Below are 13,912 nucleotides of genomic sequence, written 5' to 3' on the forward strand. Positions count from 1 at the left end.
GGAGAACAGAGTCACCAGCAACCCCATCGAGGAAGCAGGAGTCAGACTGCAGAAGAAGTAAAGAAACGCAGGAAACGCCGAAAGGAGAGACGCCGGAGACACGAGAATGCTGCCACGACCCCAGAGGGTCGTGGCTTAATAAGGTACGGTCCCTCCTAGGGACAGGAGGGTTACGGGGAATCACGGGCACTGGGAAAGGGCTTCAGGGAGGCGGGAGGAAGGACGGGGAGGGTGAATAAGTCACAAGGGAAGGGGAAGGAAGAGAACCAGCCACTATACGGACACCAGGAACCCTAAACCCCACCTCTGACCACCCCCTCACGGACTTACCCTGCTTGCTACCCTTTCCCTCACAAGCACAATAAACAGCCCGTTCCCGCAGAAGGACTTACCTGTTCCTTTCTTTTCCCTTCATGCCCGGAATCCGAGAGAGACGCCCACATCCTGCACAACCGGGATAGACCAGAGGGAGAGGAAACCTAAGAAAGAAAGAAAGAAATTGAGAAGAGCAGAAAACCCGAGGCTTACCAAATATCTATAAACATTGAATAAGTGAATATCTTGGGAATAAAACAGAGAATAAAACTTCAAGCCTAAAACGCATATACCCCTTCTCTGACTCTACTTGATCCGCTCGTATAGCAGCCTACCACAGAAGGTTTAATGTTTTTAACAATCTTGTAGGTTTTTTATTTTTGCACATTTTATGAACTGAATGGATTTGTATCCGTTGTTATTTGAGGTTTTATGGGATATTTTCGGAAATAAAACTAACTGAAACCTTATCTAATTCCTTGTATATCTTCTTGGTGTTTTATTTTTGTATTTATTTTTGGATGATATTTCTGTGAGGCCATGGGCCTGACACAGAGCTTGGCGGAGGGGAATACTCGGTCATAAATGTGACAGATATCGCTTCCGCCGTATTACAGTCCCATTACATCCTGCGGTGATCGTGATAAGGCGGATGGGATATCCGTCACATTTGTGATGGAGTCACCTCCTCTGAATCAGGCCCTATGGCTTGGAAATGATTCAATAAATTCTACATAGATAACTGATTCAGAATGACAAAACCCATATCTTGTACACGGGGAATAGGAGAAGTCAGCAGCAAACTTTGTGTGTACACCAGCATTGTCACACGTGCCATCCCCTGTTACTTCATACTTCCTGGATTTTCAAATCCAAGAATAGAAGCATCTTAGACGACTTCCAGTACATCAGACTTCAGAGCATTTATTTAGAGATGGAGACTATTCACGATTGGAAAGATGATCAGCTCTTTGCCCCTATGGGCGGTGGGATAGAAAGTACATCCAATAGTGATGCAGTTTAAGATATTTATTTTTTCATCTGTGCCTCTCTTGTTCCCTCTCTTAGATCCTTCCCTTTGCATCTCTACACATTGATACACTTTCATAGCAAAATGTAGGTTAGCCCAGACACAGGAACCGTGCAGCCCCAATCAATGCAGTTTCTCATTTCCATTCTGATGAGGAAGGATGCAGCCTGCTAAACAGTGCTAAACCTCATGCTCATCAGCTGCATATGTCTGAGCAATGACTAATGCAGCCTGTGCGTTAGGTTTTAGGTGCAAAGACTGATAGTCAAAGACTAATGGTCACTGCCAACGCTGTATCCTAGTGTCCAGTGCACACACTGACACTTTCATAATGTGCACATCATTGACGTGTAAAAGGAAATACTGCTTAGTAAAATCAGAACACATTTGAATCATAAATTCAATCAGTCAAATGTTCTTCTTTTTTGAAAGCTAAAAACAACCCACGCTATACTAACTTGTCCACATCTCTGCTGGCTGCAGTTCAGTCCCTGCTGTATGAACACGGCCTCTGCCCAAGGTTGGCTGCAGTGGTTTCACAGACTATTCTAGGTACAACCCACCTGTCTGCCATGCGGCCTTACCTGCATCACCATAAAGTAATGGACATTGTTCAGAAATGTAATATCTGAATCAGTTCACAAGTCTGCTCCTCTATGTTGGATGAAGTCCCTGAATCCTGAAACCCATTCCTCCATAGTAGTTCAGTCTGAAACCCTAAATATTCCTAAAAGGTCAGGATGAAATATATATGTATGTATGAGCTGTATTTGTTATAGTGGACACCTAACGGGTGAGCAATAGAATGAAGTTACGATACAAGGTGAGGAGGTTGCTGGATCTCTCAGTGTCAAGATCACTTTATCCACAATCCTATTCCTTACATTTCATAATAGCAGCGGTGTTGATGTTTGTCACCTCTTTGCTGTATGTATGAGATTTATAGTTCATAATTTTTATTTAAGGTTTGGCGAACCTTAATAAGCCCTGCTTGGCAGGGCTTTGTATTCTTGGGAAAGAGGACACAGAGTCCACCACCAGCCGTGACACTGGTAGGTCTTGAATTGTTGTGTTTCTTGCGATGAATAGTATGCAATTTCACTTCTTCTCAGAGAGGTCACAGGTCCACCCTTGTGTTGGACAACATGTGATCTCATCCTACACTCCTTGTTCATAATGTCACTTTGTCATAAACATGCTCAGGTCTGCTCTCATCTCTCACTAAACATGTAGAGGGCTTGAATGTTATAAAACACCTTGATTGTGGCCTTGTATTGCAGTGCAGGGCAACATCATTTCGTTAACCATAAAAGACGAAGAAGAGTCCAGTTGCCCGGATGACAAGGACTCTATGACAGTAGAACACATCGGAGGTCCCCCAGGTTAGTATTATTGTTCATCAGTATACAATCTGAGATGCACAGACTCACTTTTCAGACATAAAAGCCACCTAGCATTCTTTCCATATAATTTGAATTACATTCTTTTCTTGTTTCTATCTTAAGGCTCAAGACAAGGGCATATCATGGCCTGATAACTCCCATACATCCAGGACAGAGTTTCACAGTTGAGACGCACAGTTAACTTTTGGGGCATATTTTGGTTTAGAGAGTAATCTAATAGGCATCTCTTAATTGTCACCACAAATGTTTCTTGTTTTCTGGTATACATTGCATAAGAAGGATTTAATATTTTTTAATGGAAATTGCTTGTGTTCGCACCGTGGTGGAAGATAAGCATGTAAGGACCTTAATGCTGGTATTCCTTGCTTAGCTGGCCGGCTTGGTGTTGGCCTCCATGCAGAAGATGTGGGAAGGGTGTAAGCTGGATGTTAAGAAATGCTGTATGGTGTTTTGATGACCGAAAGCCTTATTTACAGATGCAGAACTTTTGCCAAAAAGTGACTGATGGCCGCCTACCACATTAAGAATGCATTGATGTCACTGGCGCTCTTAACACTGGACCAGACATCCAACAATTGTTAGCGAATGTATCGCTGTGCTCAACTATCAATAAGACCGCAAGTCAGAAAATGGCCATTTGTACCACTGAACTTTGAAATAGGCACATTTCTGTCGGCTCGGGTGATTAGCACGCTATAAAAATGCTGGTAATATAACATAGTTTGCTTTTTTTATATTCCTTTAGCATAGCATTTAAAAGTCCTCTCAGCTTTGAGTCGTAACAGCCCGCCAAAGTCGCTACACTTTTTTAGATGCTGGCTTTGCCACCATGAGCTCAGATATATACCAAATGTATACTAGGGACAAATCCGTCTTTGCCAACGAGGTACACATTTGGAGTGTGGAAGACCAGCCAGTTTATGCAAAGGATGTGTGCATCCACCGCCTTTTCAAAGGAGAGGAAACTCTTGCCCCCTGACCCAGGGGAAATTATGTCCCTGTAATGCTCTCAGAAATACCTCAAAACCAGCGTTGCTGAAGAAATCTTGCAGTGCCTTTAGCACCAACAGGAGACCCATTAAATAGAGGAACTGAAACAGTGATGTTAAAAGAGACAAGGCAATGTTCCGTCCAAGCTAAATAGATATGAGAGTTACAAGTAAATATATCAGAGGAGACAAAATGAGGCAAATGCTAAATCTGGACCTAAGAATTTGTTATTACAAGAGTCAGTGATAAATAAAGTTTGTATTTTATTGCTGAGAATATGTATCTCAATAGTATGTTTAGGTGGAGAACTTGCATTCACTAAACCACACTTATCGCAGAAGTCTGCATGCTAAGGTGTTGCCCAGGCGCCCCTGGGCCAAGAAGCCTTACCATACCTAGCCAGGGTAACTTTTACCCCTCTAAGAGATAGCACAAATTCCTGGGAATAGGTCATTCTACAATTCACCATTATGGAAGCAGGACTCCCTTCTCCCAGCCAAGAGGCATTAGGACTGGCTGTGGTCACTCCCGAGACGTGGGCAGATGCAGACTGGCTCGCCTGTGGTACACTGTCAGCGCTGCCTCTGAGTCTCATTCACACAGTCATCCACTCACCAAGCAACTAGACTGCTGACCAGTCTAAAAGCAAGATGGTGGCTAGGATAGGCAAGTTCTCCCCTGTCAATCCAGCCTCACCAGAGCCAAGTAAAGTGCAGTTACAGGAAACTTTCTCTTATATAACAAGGATATCAGTAAAACATAAATGCAGAAATATGTTTTAAAAAAAAAATCATAATGCTGGTCAGAGCCCCCAGGTTCTTATTGTTATAGATAACGATCACAATGGCAGTGAAGTAGAAAATTCAGCCCCAGCCCAAAAACCACCAAGCCTAAAGACGCGGTCACACAGCGGGTCCATTGTAACATGTCCCGTCCACGTAGTCATCCAGTCACCAAACAACTACACTACTAACCAGCCTAAAAGCATCCATATAGCAAACAGGCATTGTCAAAGCCAATAGATCTAGCCTATGTGAGAGCCATTGGCTTTGTCACTGTGTTTTAGCCATATTGCCAGCAGCATGGCTAAGTGTTAGTGGGGTGCTGCGAAGTAGTACGAAGTGGAGGTGCAGTGGCTTAGAGTTGTACAGTTGTGACTGTAAGCAACTAAAGCATGAGTCAGTGAAGCAAGATAAGCAAGAAGAAAAAGGAAAGCACATTGCACATTCAGTAGTAATACAGAAACGTGTCTATTACACAAAATAATAATAATAGTGTGTTGCATAAAAGATGAGGAAGAACACATACTTGGTCAATGCTCCAGGAAGGAGCTAACACAGAAAAGGAAAGGAAGCCTATGAGAGCTAAGCAATCAAAAGACTGCAAACAAGATTGACAGCGAAAACAACTAATGGTGTGCTGTGGGCAGGTAGTAAGCCCACTGAATTGCATGCGCTGTGTCTACAAGACCTGTGCGGTTCAATGCTAGTTCTCTATTTGTTTAAACTCCGGCAACACCTTCAAAGAGGGTATGCTACACGTAGTAGTAAATACTCACAAAGATTGTCCCGTGGTACTTGCGTATACCGGTGTAAACATGCCAAGTCAAACACACTTAGTTAGCGTTCTGTTTATCCTGGGGTGATGTACGAGGGTGGGCCTCTTCAGGGTCGATTAGTTTCACAAGCAATCCAGTATGGAATCTTCTCCGGCTTTGAGGATACTTTGTCCATGATTGCATCAGTAGCCTGTGAAATAAGTGCTTGTACTGCTGGATACCGTTGTTATCTTGGGGTGATGTAGGAGGATGGACCTCTTCAGAGTCGATTAGTTTCACAAGGAATCCAGTATGGAATCTTCTCCGGCTTTGAGGATTCTTTGCCCATGATTGCATCAGTAGCCTGTGAAATAAGTGCTTGTACCGCCGGATAATGTTGTTCTCTTGGGGTGATGTACGAGGATGGACCGCTTCAGAGTCGGTTAGTTTTACAAGCAATCCAGTATGGAATCTTCTCCGGCTTCTAGGACGTTTTGCCCATAATTGCATCAGTAGCCTGTGAAATAAGTGCTTGTACCACCGGATAATGTGGTTCTCTTGGGGTGATGTACGAGGATGGACCTCTTCAGAGTCGATTAGTTTTACAAGCAATCCAGGATGGAACTTCTCCGGCTTTGAGGATGCTTTGCCCATGATTGCATCAGTAGCCTGTGAAATAAGTGCTTGTACTGCCAGATACCATTGTTCTCTTGGGGTTATGTACGAGGATGGACCTCTTCAGAGTCGATTAGTTTCACAAGCAATCCAGTATGGAATCTTCTCCGGCTTTGTGGATGCTTTGTCCATGATTGCATCAGTAGCCTGTGAAATAAGTGCTTGTGCCACCGGATTATGTTGTTACCTTGGGGTGATGTACGAGGATGGGCCTCTTCAGAGTCAATTAGTTTCGCAAGGAATCCAGGATGGAATCTTCTCTGGCTTCGAGGACGTTTTGCCAATAATTGCATCAGTAGCCTGTGAAATAAGTGCTTGTACCACCGGATAATGTTGTTCTCTTGGGGTGATGTATGAGGAGGGACCTATTCAGAGTCGATTAGTTTCACAAGCAATCCAGGATGGAATCTTCTCCTGCTTTGAGGATGCTTTGTCCATGATTGCATCAGTAGCCTGTGAAATAAGTGCTTGTACCACCGGATACCGTTGTTCTCTTGGGGTGATGTACGAGGATGGACTTCTTCAGAGTCGATTAGTTCCACAAGCAATCCAGTATGTAATCTTCTCTGGCTTTGAGGATGCTTTGTCCATGATTGCATCAGTAGGCTGTGAAATAAGTGCTTGTACCACCGGATAATGTTGTTCCCTTGGGGTGATGTACGAGGATGGGCCTCTTCAGAGTCAATTAGTTTCACAAAGAATCCAGTATGGAATCTTCTCCGGCTTTGTGGATGCTTTGTCCATGATTGCATCAGTAGCCTGTGAAATAAGTGCTTATGCCACCGGATAATGTTGTTCTCTTGGGGGTGATGTACGAGGATGGGCCTCTTCAGAGTCAATTAGTTTCACGAGGAATCCAGGATGGAATCTTCTCTGGCTTCGAGGAAGTTTTGCCAATAATTACATCAGTAGTCTGTGAAACAAGTGCTTGTACCACCGGATAATGTTGTTCTCTTGGGGTGATGTATGAGGATGGACCTCTTCAGAGTCGATTAGTTTCACAAGCAATCCAGGATGGAATCTTCTCCGGCTTTGTGGATGCTTTGTCCATGATTGCATCAGTAGCCTGTGAAATAAGTACTTGTGCCACCGGATTATGTTGTTCCCTTGGGGTGATGTACGAGGATGGGCCTCTTCAGAGTCAATTAGTTTCGCAAGGAATCCAGGATGGAATCTTCTCTGGCTTCGAGGACGTTTTGCCAATAATTGCATCAGTAGCCTGTGAAATAAGTGCTTGTACCACCGGATAATGTTGTTCTCTTGGGGTGATGTATGAGGAGGGACCTCTTCAGAGTCGATTAGTTTCACAAGCAATCCAGGATGGAATCTTCTCCTGCTTTGAGGATGCTTTGTCCATGATTGCATCAGTAGCCTGTGAAATAAGTGCTTGTACCACCGGATACCGTTGTTCTCTTGGGGTGATGTACGAGGATGGACTTCTTCAGAGTCGATTAGTTCCACAAGCAATCCAGTATGGAATCTTCTCTGGCTTTGAGGATGCTTTGTCCATGATTGCATCAATAGGCTGTTGTAGGAAAGTACCATCTTGCCTGGCATGTTACCCCCATTTTTCACTGTATATATGTTGTTTTAGTTGTATGTGTCACTGGGACCCTGGTAACCCAGGGCCCCAGTGCTCATAAGTGTGCCTGAATGTGTTACCTGTGTAGTGACTAACTGTCTCACTGAGGCTCTGCTAATCAGAACCTCAGTGGTTATGCTCTCTCATTTCCTTCCAAATTGTCACTGACAGGCTAGTGACCATTTTTACCAATTTACATTGGCTTACTGGAACACCCTTATAATTCCCTAGTATATGGTACTGAGGTACCCAGGGTATTGGGGTTCCAGGAGATCCCTATGGGCTGCAGCATTTCTTTTGCCACCCATAGGGAGCTCTGACAATTCTTACACAGGCCTGCCACTGCAGCCTGAGTGAAATAACGTCCACGTTATTTCACAGCCATTTTACACTGCACTTAAGTAACTTATAAGTCACCTATATGTCTAACCTTTACCTGGTAAAGGTTAGGTGCAAAGTTACTTAGTGTGAGGGCACCCTGGCACTAGCCAAGGTGCCCCCACATTGTTCAGAGCCAATTCACTGAACTTTGTGAGTGCGGGGACACCATTACACGCGTGCACTACATATAGGTCACTACCTATATGTAGCTTCACCATGGTAACTCCGAATATGGCCATGTAACATGTCTATGATCATGGAATTGCCCCCTCTATACCATCCTGGCATAGTTGGCACAATCCCATGATCCCAGTGGTCTGTAGCACAGACCCTGGTACTGCCAAACTGCCCTTCCTGGGGTTTCACTGCAGCTGCTGCTGCTGCCAACCCCTCAGACAGGCAGCTGCCCTCCTGGGGTCCAGCCAGGCCTGGCCCAGGATGGCAGAACAAAGAACTTCCTCTGAGAGAGGGTGTGACACCCTCTCCCTTTGGAAAATGGTGTGAAGGCAGGGGAGGAGTAGCCTCCCCCAGCCTCTGGAAATGCTTTGTTGGGCACAGATGTGCCCAATTCTGCATAAGCCAGTCTACACCGGTTCAGGGACCCCTTAGCCCCTGCTCTGGCGCGAAACTGGACAAAGGAAAGGGGAGTGACCACTCCCCTGACCTGCACCTCCCCTGGGAGGTGTCCAGAGCTCCTCCAGTGTGCTCCAGACCTCTGCCATCTTGGAAACAGAGGTGCTGCTGGCACACTGGACTGCTCTGAGTGGCCAGTGCCACCAGGTGACGTCAGAGACTCCTGCTGATAGGCTCCTTCAGGTGTTAGTAGCCTTTCCTCTCTCCTAGGTAGCCAAACCCTCTTTTCTGGCTATTTAGGGTCTCTGTCTCTGGGGAAACTTTAGATAACGAATGCATGAGCTCAGCCGAGTTCCTCTGCATCTCCCTCTTCACCTTCTGATAAGGAATCGACCGCTGACCGCGCTGGAAGCCTGCAAACCTGCAACATAGTAGCAAAGACGACTACTGCAACTCTGTAACGCTGATCCTGCCGCCTTCTCGACTGTTTTCCTGCTTGTGCATGCTGTGGGGGTAGTCTGCCTCCTCTCTGCACCAGAAGCTCCGAAGAAATCTCCCGTGGGTCGACGGAATCTTCCCCCTGCAACCGCAGGCACCAAAAAGCTGCATCTCCGGTCCCTTGGGTCTCCTCTCAGCACGACGAGCGAGGTCCCTCGAATCCAGCGACACCGTCCAAGTGACCCCCACAGTCCAGTGACTCTTCAGCCCAAGTTTGGTGGAGGTAAGTCCTTGCCTCACCTCGCTGGGCTGCATTGCTGGGAACCGCGACTTTGCAAGCTTCTCCGGCCCCTGTGCACTTCCGGCGGAAATCCTGTGTGCACAGCCAAGCCTGCGTCCACGGCACTCTAACCTGCATTGCACGACTTTCTAAGTTGGTCTCCGGCGACGTGGGACTCCTTTGTGCAACTTCGACGAGCACCGTTTCACGCATCCTCGTAGTGCCTGTTTCTGGCACTTCTCCGGGTGCTACCTGCTTCAGTGAGGGCTCTTTGTCTTGCTCGACGTCCCCTCTCTCTGCAGGTCCAATTTGCGACCTCCTGGTCCCTCCTGGGCCCCAGCAGCGTCCAAAAACGCCAAACGCACGATTTGCGTGTAGCAAGGCTTGTTGGCGTCCATCCGGCGGGAAAACACTTCTGCACGACTCTCCAAGGCGTGGGGGATCCATCCTCCAAAGGGGAAGTCTCTAGCCCTTGTCGTTCCTGCAGTATTCACAGTTCTTCAGCCTAGTAAGAGCTTCTTTGCACCAACCGCTGGCATTTCTTGGGCATCTGCCCATCTCCGAGCTGCTTGTGACTTTTGGACTTGGTCCCCTTGTTCCACAGGTACCCTCAGACAGGAATCCATCGTTGTTGCATTGCTGATTTGTGTTTTCCTTGCATTCTCCCTCTAACACGACTATTTTGTCCTTAGGGGAACTTTAGTGCACTTTGCACTCACTTTTCAGGGCCTTGGGGAGGGTTATTTTTCTAACTCTCACTATTTTCTAATAGTCCCAGCGACCCTCTACAAGGTCACATAGGTTTGGGGTCCATTCGTGGTTCGCATTCCACTTCTGGAGTATATGGTTTGTGTTGCCCCTATCCCTATGTTTCCCCATTGCATCCTATTGTAACTATACATTGTTTGCACTGTTTTCTAAGACTATACTGCATATTTTTGCTATTGTGTATATATATCTTGTGTATATTTCCTATCCTCTCACTGAGGGTACACTCTAAGATACTTTGGCATATTGTCATAAAAATAAAGTACCTTTATTTTTAGTATAACTGTGTATTGTGTTTTCTTATGATATAGTGCATATGACACTAAGTGGTACTGTAGTAGCTTCACACGTCTCCTAGTTCAGCCTGAGCTGCTTTGCTAAGCTACCATTATCTATCAGCCTAAGCTGCTAGACACCCTATACACTAATAAGGGATAACTGGGCCTGGTGCAAGGTGCAAGTACCCCTTGGTACTCACTACAAGCCAGTCCAGCCTCCTACATTGGTTGTGCAGTGGTGGGATAAGTGCTTTGAGACTACTTACCACTCTTGTCATTGTACTTTTCATAAGAGAAAAATATACAAAACAAGGTCAGTGTATATACACATAGCCAAAAAGTTTTGCATTTCCTCTTTTCACTCTTTTCTAAGTGCTGAAAAGTACTTCTAAACTTTCAAAAAGTTCTTAAAAGTTTAAAAAGTTTTTTTCTGTCTTTCCAAAAAGTTCTGAAAACTTTTTTCTCTTTGTCTATCACTTTAACTCTCTCTAAAAATGTCTGGCACAGGCCAAAAAGTTGAATTGTCCAAACTTGCATATGATCACCTTAGCTGGAAAGGAGCAAGGAGTCTCTGCATAGAGAGAGGTTTGAGTGTAGGGAAGAATCCTTCCTTAGAACTGTTAATTAATATGCTTAGAGTACAGGATAAGGCCATAAGTGCCCAATCTGTAGAAAAAGTAGCTAATGGTTCTCAATCTGATCCAGGGACTCCCCCAGGAAAAGGTTCAGGAAAGAAACTTCTCAGCCTGCCCATTACTAGACAGTCTAGCATAGTTGGTACAGAGGTTGAATCACATCATACTGATGATGTGCTCTCACATTATGCTGGTAGCCAAGCTGTTAGGGTGCCCTTGGTAAGGGACAGGTCTCCTTCTGTTCATTCCCATCATACCTCTGTATCTAGAAATGTCCCTCCCACCCACCCTGATGACAGATTGTTAGAAAGGGAGCTCAATAGATTGAGAGTGGAACAAACCAGACTGAAGCTCAAGAAGCAACAGCTGGATTTGGATAGACAGTCTTTAGAAATAGAGAGGGAAAGACAGAAAATGGGTTTAGATACCCATGGTGGCAGCAGCAGTATTCCCCATAGTCATCCTGCAAAAGAGCATGATTCCAGGAATCTGCATAAGATAGTTCCCCCTTACAAGGAGGGGGATGACATTAACAAGTGGTTTGCTGCACTTGAGAGGGCCTGTGTTGTACAGGATGTCCCTCAAAAGCAGTGGGCTGCTATCCTATGGCTATCATTTACTGGAAAAGGTAGGGATAGGCTCCTTACTGTAAAAGAAAATGATGCTAACAATTTCCAAGTTCTTAAGAATGCACTCCTGGATGGTTATGGCTTAACCACTGAACAGTACAGGATAAAGTTCAGAGATACCAAAAAGGAGTCTTCACAAGACTGGGTTGATTTCATTGACCAGGCAGTGAAGGCCTTGGAGGGGTGGTTACATGGCAGTAAAGTTACTGATTATGACAGCCTGTATAACTTGATCCTGAGAGAGCATATTCTTAATAATTGTGTGTCTGATTTGTTGCACCAGTACTTGGTGGACTCTGATCTGACCTCTCCCCAAGAATTGGGAAAGAAGGCAGACAAATGGGTCAGAACAAGAGTGAACAGAAAAGTTCATACAGGGGGTGACAAAGATGGCAACAAAAAGAAGGATGGTAAGTCTTCTGACAAGGGTGGGGACAAATCTAAAAATGAGTCTTCATCAGGCCCACAAAAACACTCTGGTGGGGGTGGTGGGCCCAAATCCTCCTTTAATCAGAACAAGGAAAAGAAACCATGGTGCTATTTATGTAAGATAAAAGGCCATTGGACAACAGATCCCAGTTGTCCAAAGAAAGGCACCACAGCTCCTACCACTACAACCCCTACTGCTACACCTAGTGTCCCTACTAATAGCAGTGGTGGTGGGAGCAAACCTACTAATAGCCAATCCAAGGGAGTAGCTGGGCTCACTTTTGGTAATTTAGTTGGGGTTGGTCTGATTAGGGAGACCACAGAGGCTACTTTAGTCTCTGAAGGGGCTATTGACTTAGCCACTTTGGTTGCTTGCCCCCATAACTTGGAGAAGTACAAGCAACTAACCCTAATAAATGGTGTTGAGGTCCAGGCCTACAGGGACACAGGTGCCAGTGTCACAATGGTGATTGAGAAACTGGTGCACCCTGAACAACACATACTTGGACACCAGTACCAAGTAACCGATGCTCACAACATAACACAAAGCCACCCCATGGCTGTTGTAAATCTCAACTGGGGGGGGGTATCTGGTCCAAAGAAAGTTGTGGTAGCTTCAGATTTACATGTAGACTGTCTATTAGGGAACGATTTGGAGACATCAGCTTGGTCAGATGTGGAGTTGGAGGCCCATGCAGCAATGCTGGGCATCCCAGGGCATATTTTTGCTTTGACAAGGGCTCAGGCCAAAAAGCAAAAAGGACAGGGAAGCTTGGATCCTGGAACAATGGACCAAGTGCTCCCTAAAGCTAGGGCTAGTAGAAGCAAACCACTTCCTACTATCCCTCCCTCTACAGTGGATTCTACTTCTGAGGAAGAAGAATTCCCTCCCTGTGCAGAACCTACACCAGAGGAGCTGGAAGCAGACACTGCTGAGCTTTTGGGTGAAGGGGGGCCTGCCAGAGAGGAGCTGAGTGTGGCACAGCAAACCTGTCCCACATTAGAGGGTCTCAGACAGCAAGCTGTCAAACAGGCTAATGGGGATGTCAGTGACTCACACAGAGTTTACTGGGAGGACAACCTCTTGTACACTGAGCATAGGGATCCTAAACCTGGAGCTGCCAGGAGATTAGTGATTCCTCAGGAGTACAGAAAGTTCCTCCTAACACTGGCACATGACATTCCCTTAGCTGGGCACCTGGGTCAAATGAAAACTTGGGACAGATTGGTACCATTGTTTCATTGGCCTAGGATGTCTGAGGACACAAAAGAATTTTGTAAGTCCTGTGAAACCTGTCAAGCCAGTGGCAAGACAGGTGGCACTCCAAAGGCACCCCTTATCCCACTGCCTGTGGTTGGGGTTCCCTTTGAAAGGGTAGGGGTTGACATAGTTGGCCCCCTTGACCCTCCTACTGCTTCAGGCAATAGGTTTATCTTAGTGGTAGTGGACCATGCCACAAGATATCCTGAAGCTATTCCTTTAAGGACCACTACAGCTCCTGCAGTGGCAAAGGCCCTCCTGGGAATATTTTCCAGGGTGGGCTTCCCAAAGGAAGTAGTATCAGACAGAGGGAGCAATTTCATGTCTGCATACTTAAAGGCCATGTGGAAGGAGTGTGGTGTAACTTACAAGTTCACAACACCCTATCATCCTCAAACAAATGGACTGGTTGAGAGATTTAATAAAACTCTCAAAGGCATGATTATGGGACTCCCTGAAAAACTCCGCAGGAGATGGGATATCCTTCTACCATGCCTCCTTTTTGCCTACAGGGAGGTACCCCAGAAAGGAGTGGGCTTCAGCCCCTTTGAACTTCTTTTTGGACACCCTGTTAGGGGTCCACTCACACTTGTAAAGGAGGGTTGGGAACAACCTTTAAAAGCTCCTAAACAGGATATTGTGGATTATGTACTTGGCCTCAGATCAAGGATGGCTGAGTACATGAAAAAGGCCAGTAAAAACCTTCAG

General features: G+C 45.7%; 1 protein-coding gene across 10 annotated transcripts in view; it reads left to right on the forward strand.

The window, feature by feature from the left end:
- Window positions 1-13,912, forward strand: part of LOC138248977 (zinc finger protein 773-like) — a 302,908-nt gene that overhangs the window by 189,703 nt on the left and 99,293 nt on the right. For all 10 annotated transcript variants that reach the window (XM_069203038.1, XM_069203039.1, XM_069203029.1 and 7 more), the window contains one exon: window positions 2,626-2,727. In XM_069203038.1, the coding sequence (XP_069059139.1) occupies window positions 2,626-2,727 (102 nt within the window). The remainder of the gene's footprint in view (window positions 1-2,625; window positions 2,728-13,912) is intronic.

This window comes from Pleurodeles waltl, chromosome 8 (genome assembly GCF_031143425.1).
Source record: "Pleurodeles waltl isolate 20211129_DDA chromosome 8, aPleWal1.hap1.20221129, whole genome shotgun sequence".
Lineage (NCBI taxonomy): Eukaryota > Metazoa > Chordata > Amphibia > Caudata > Salamandridae > Pleurodeles > Pleurodeles waltl.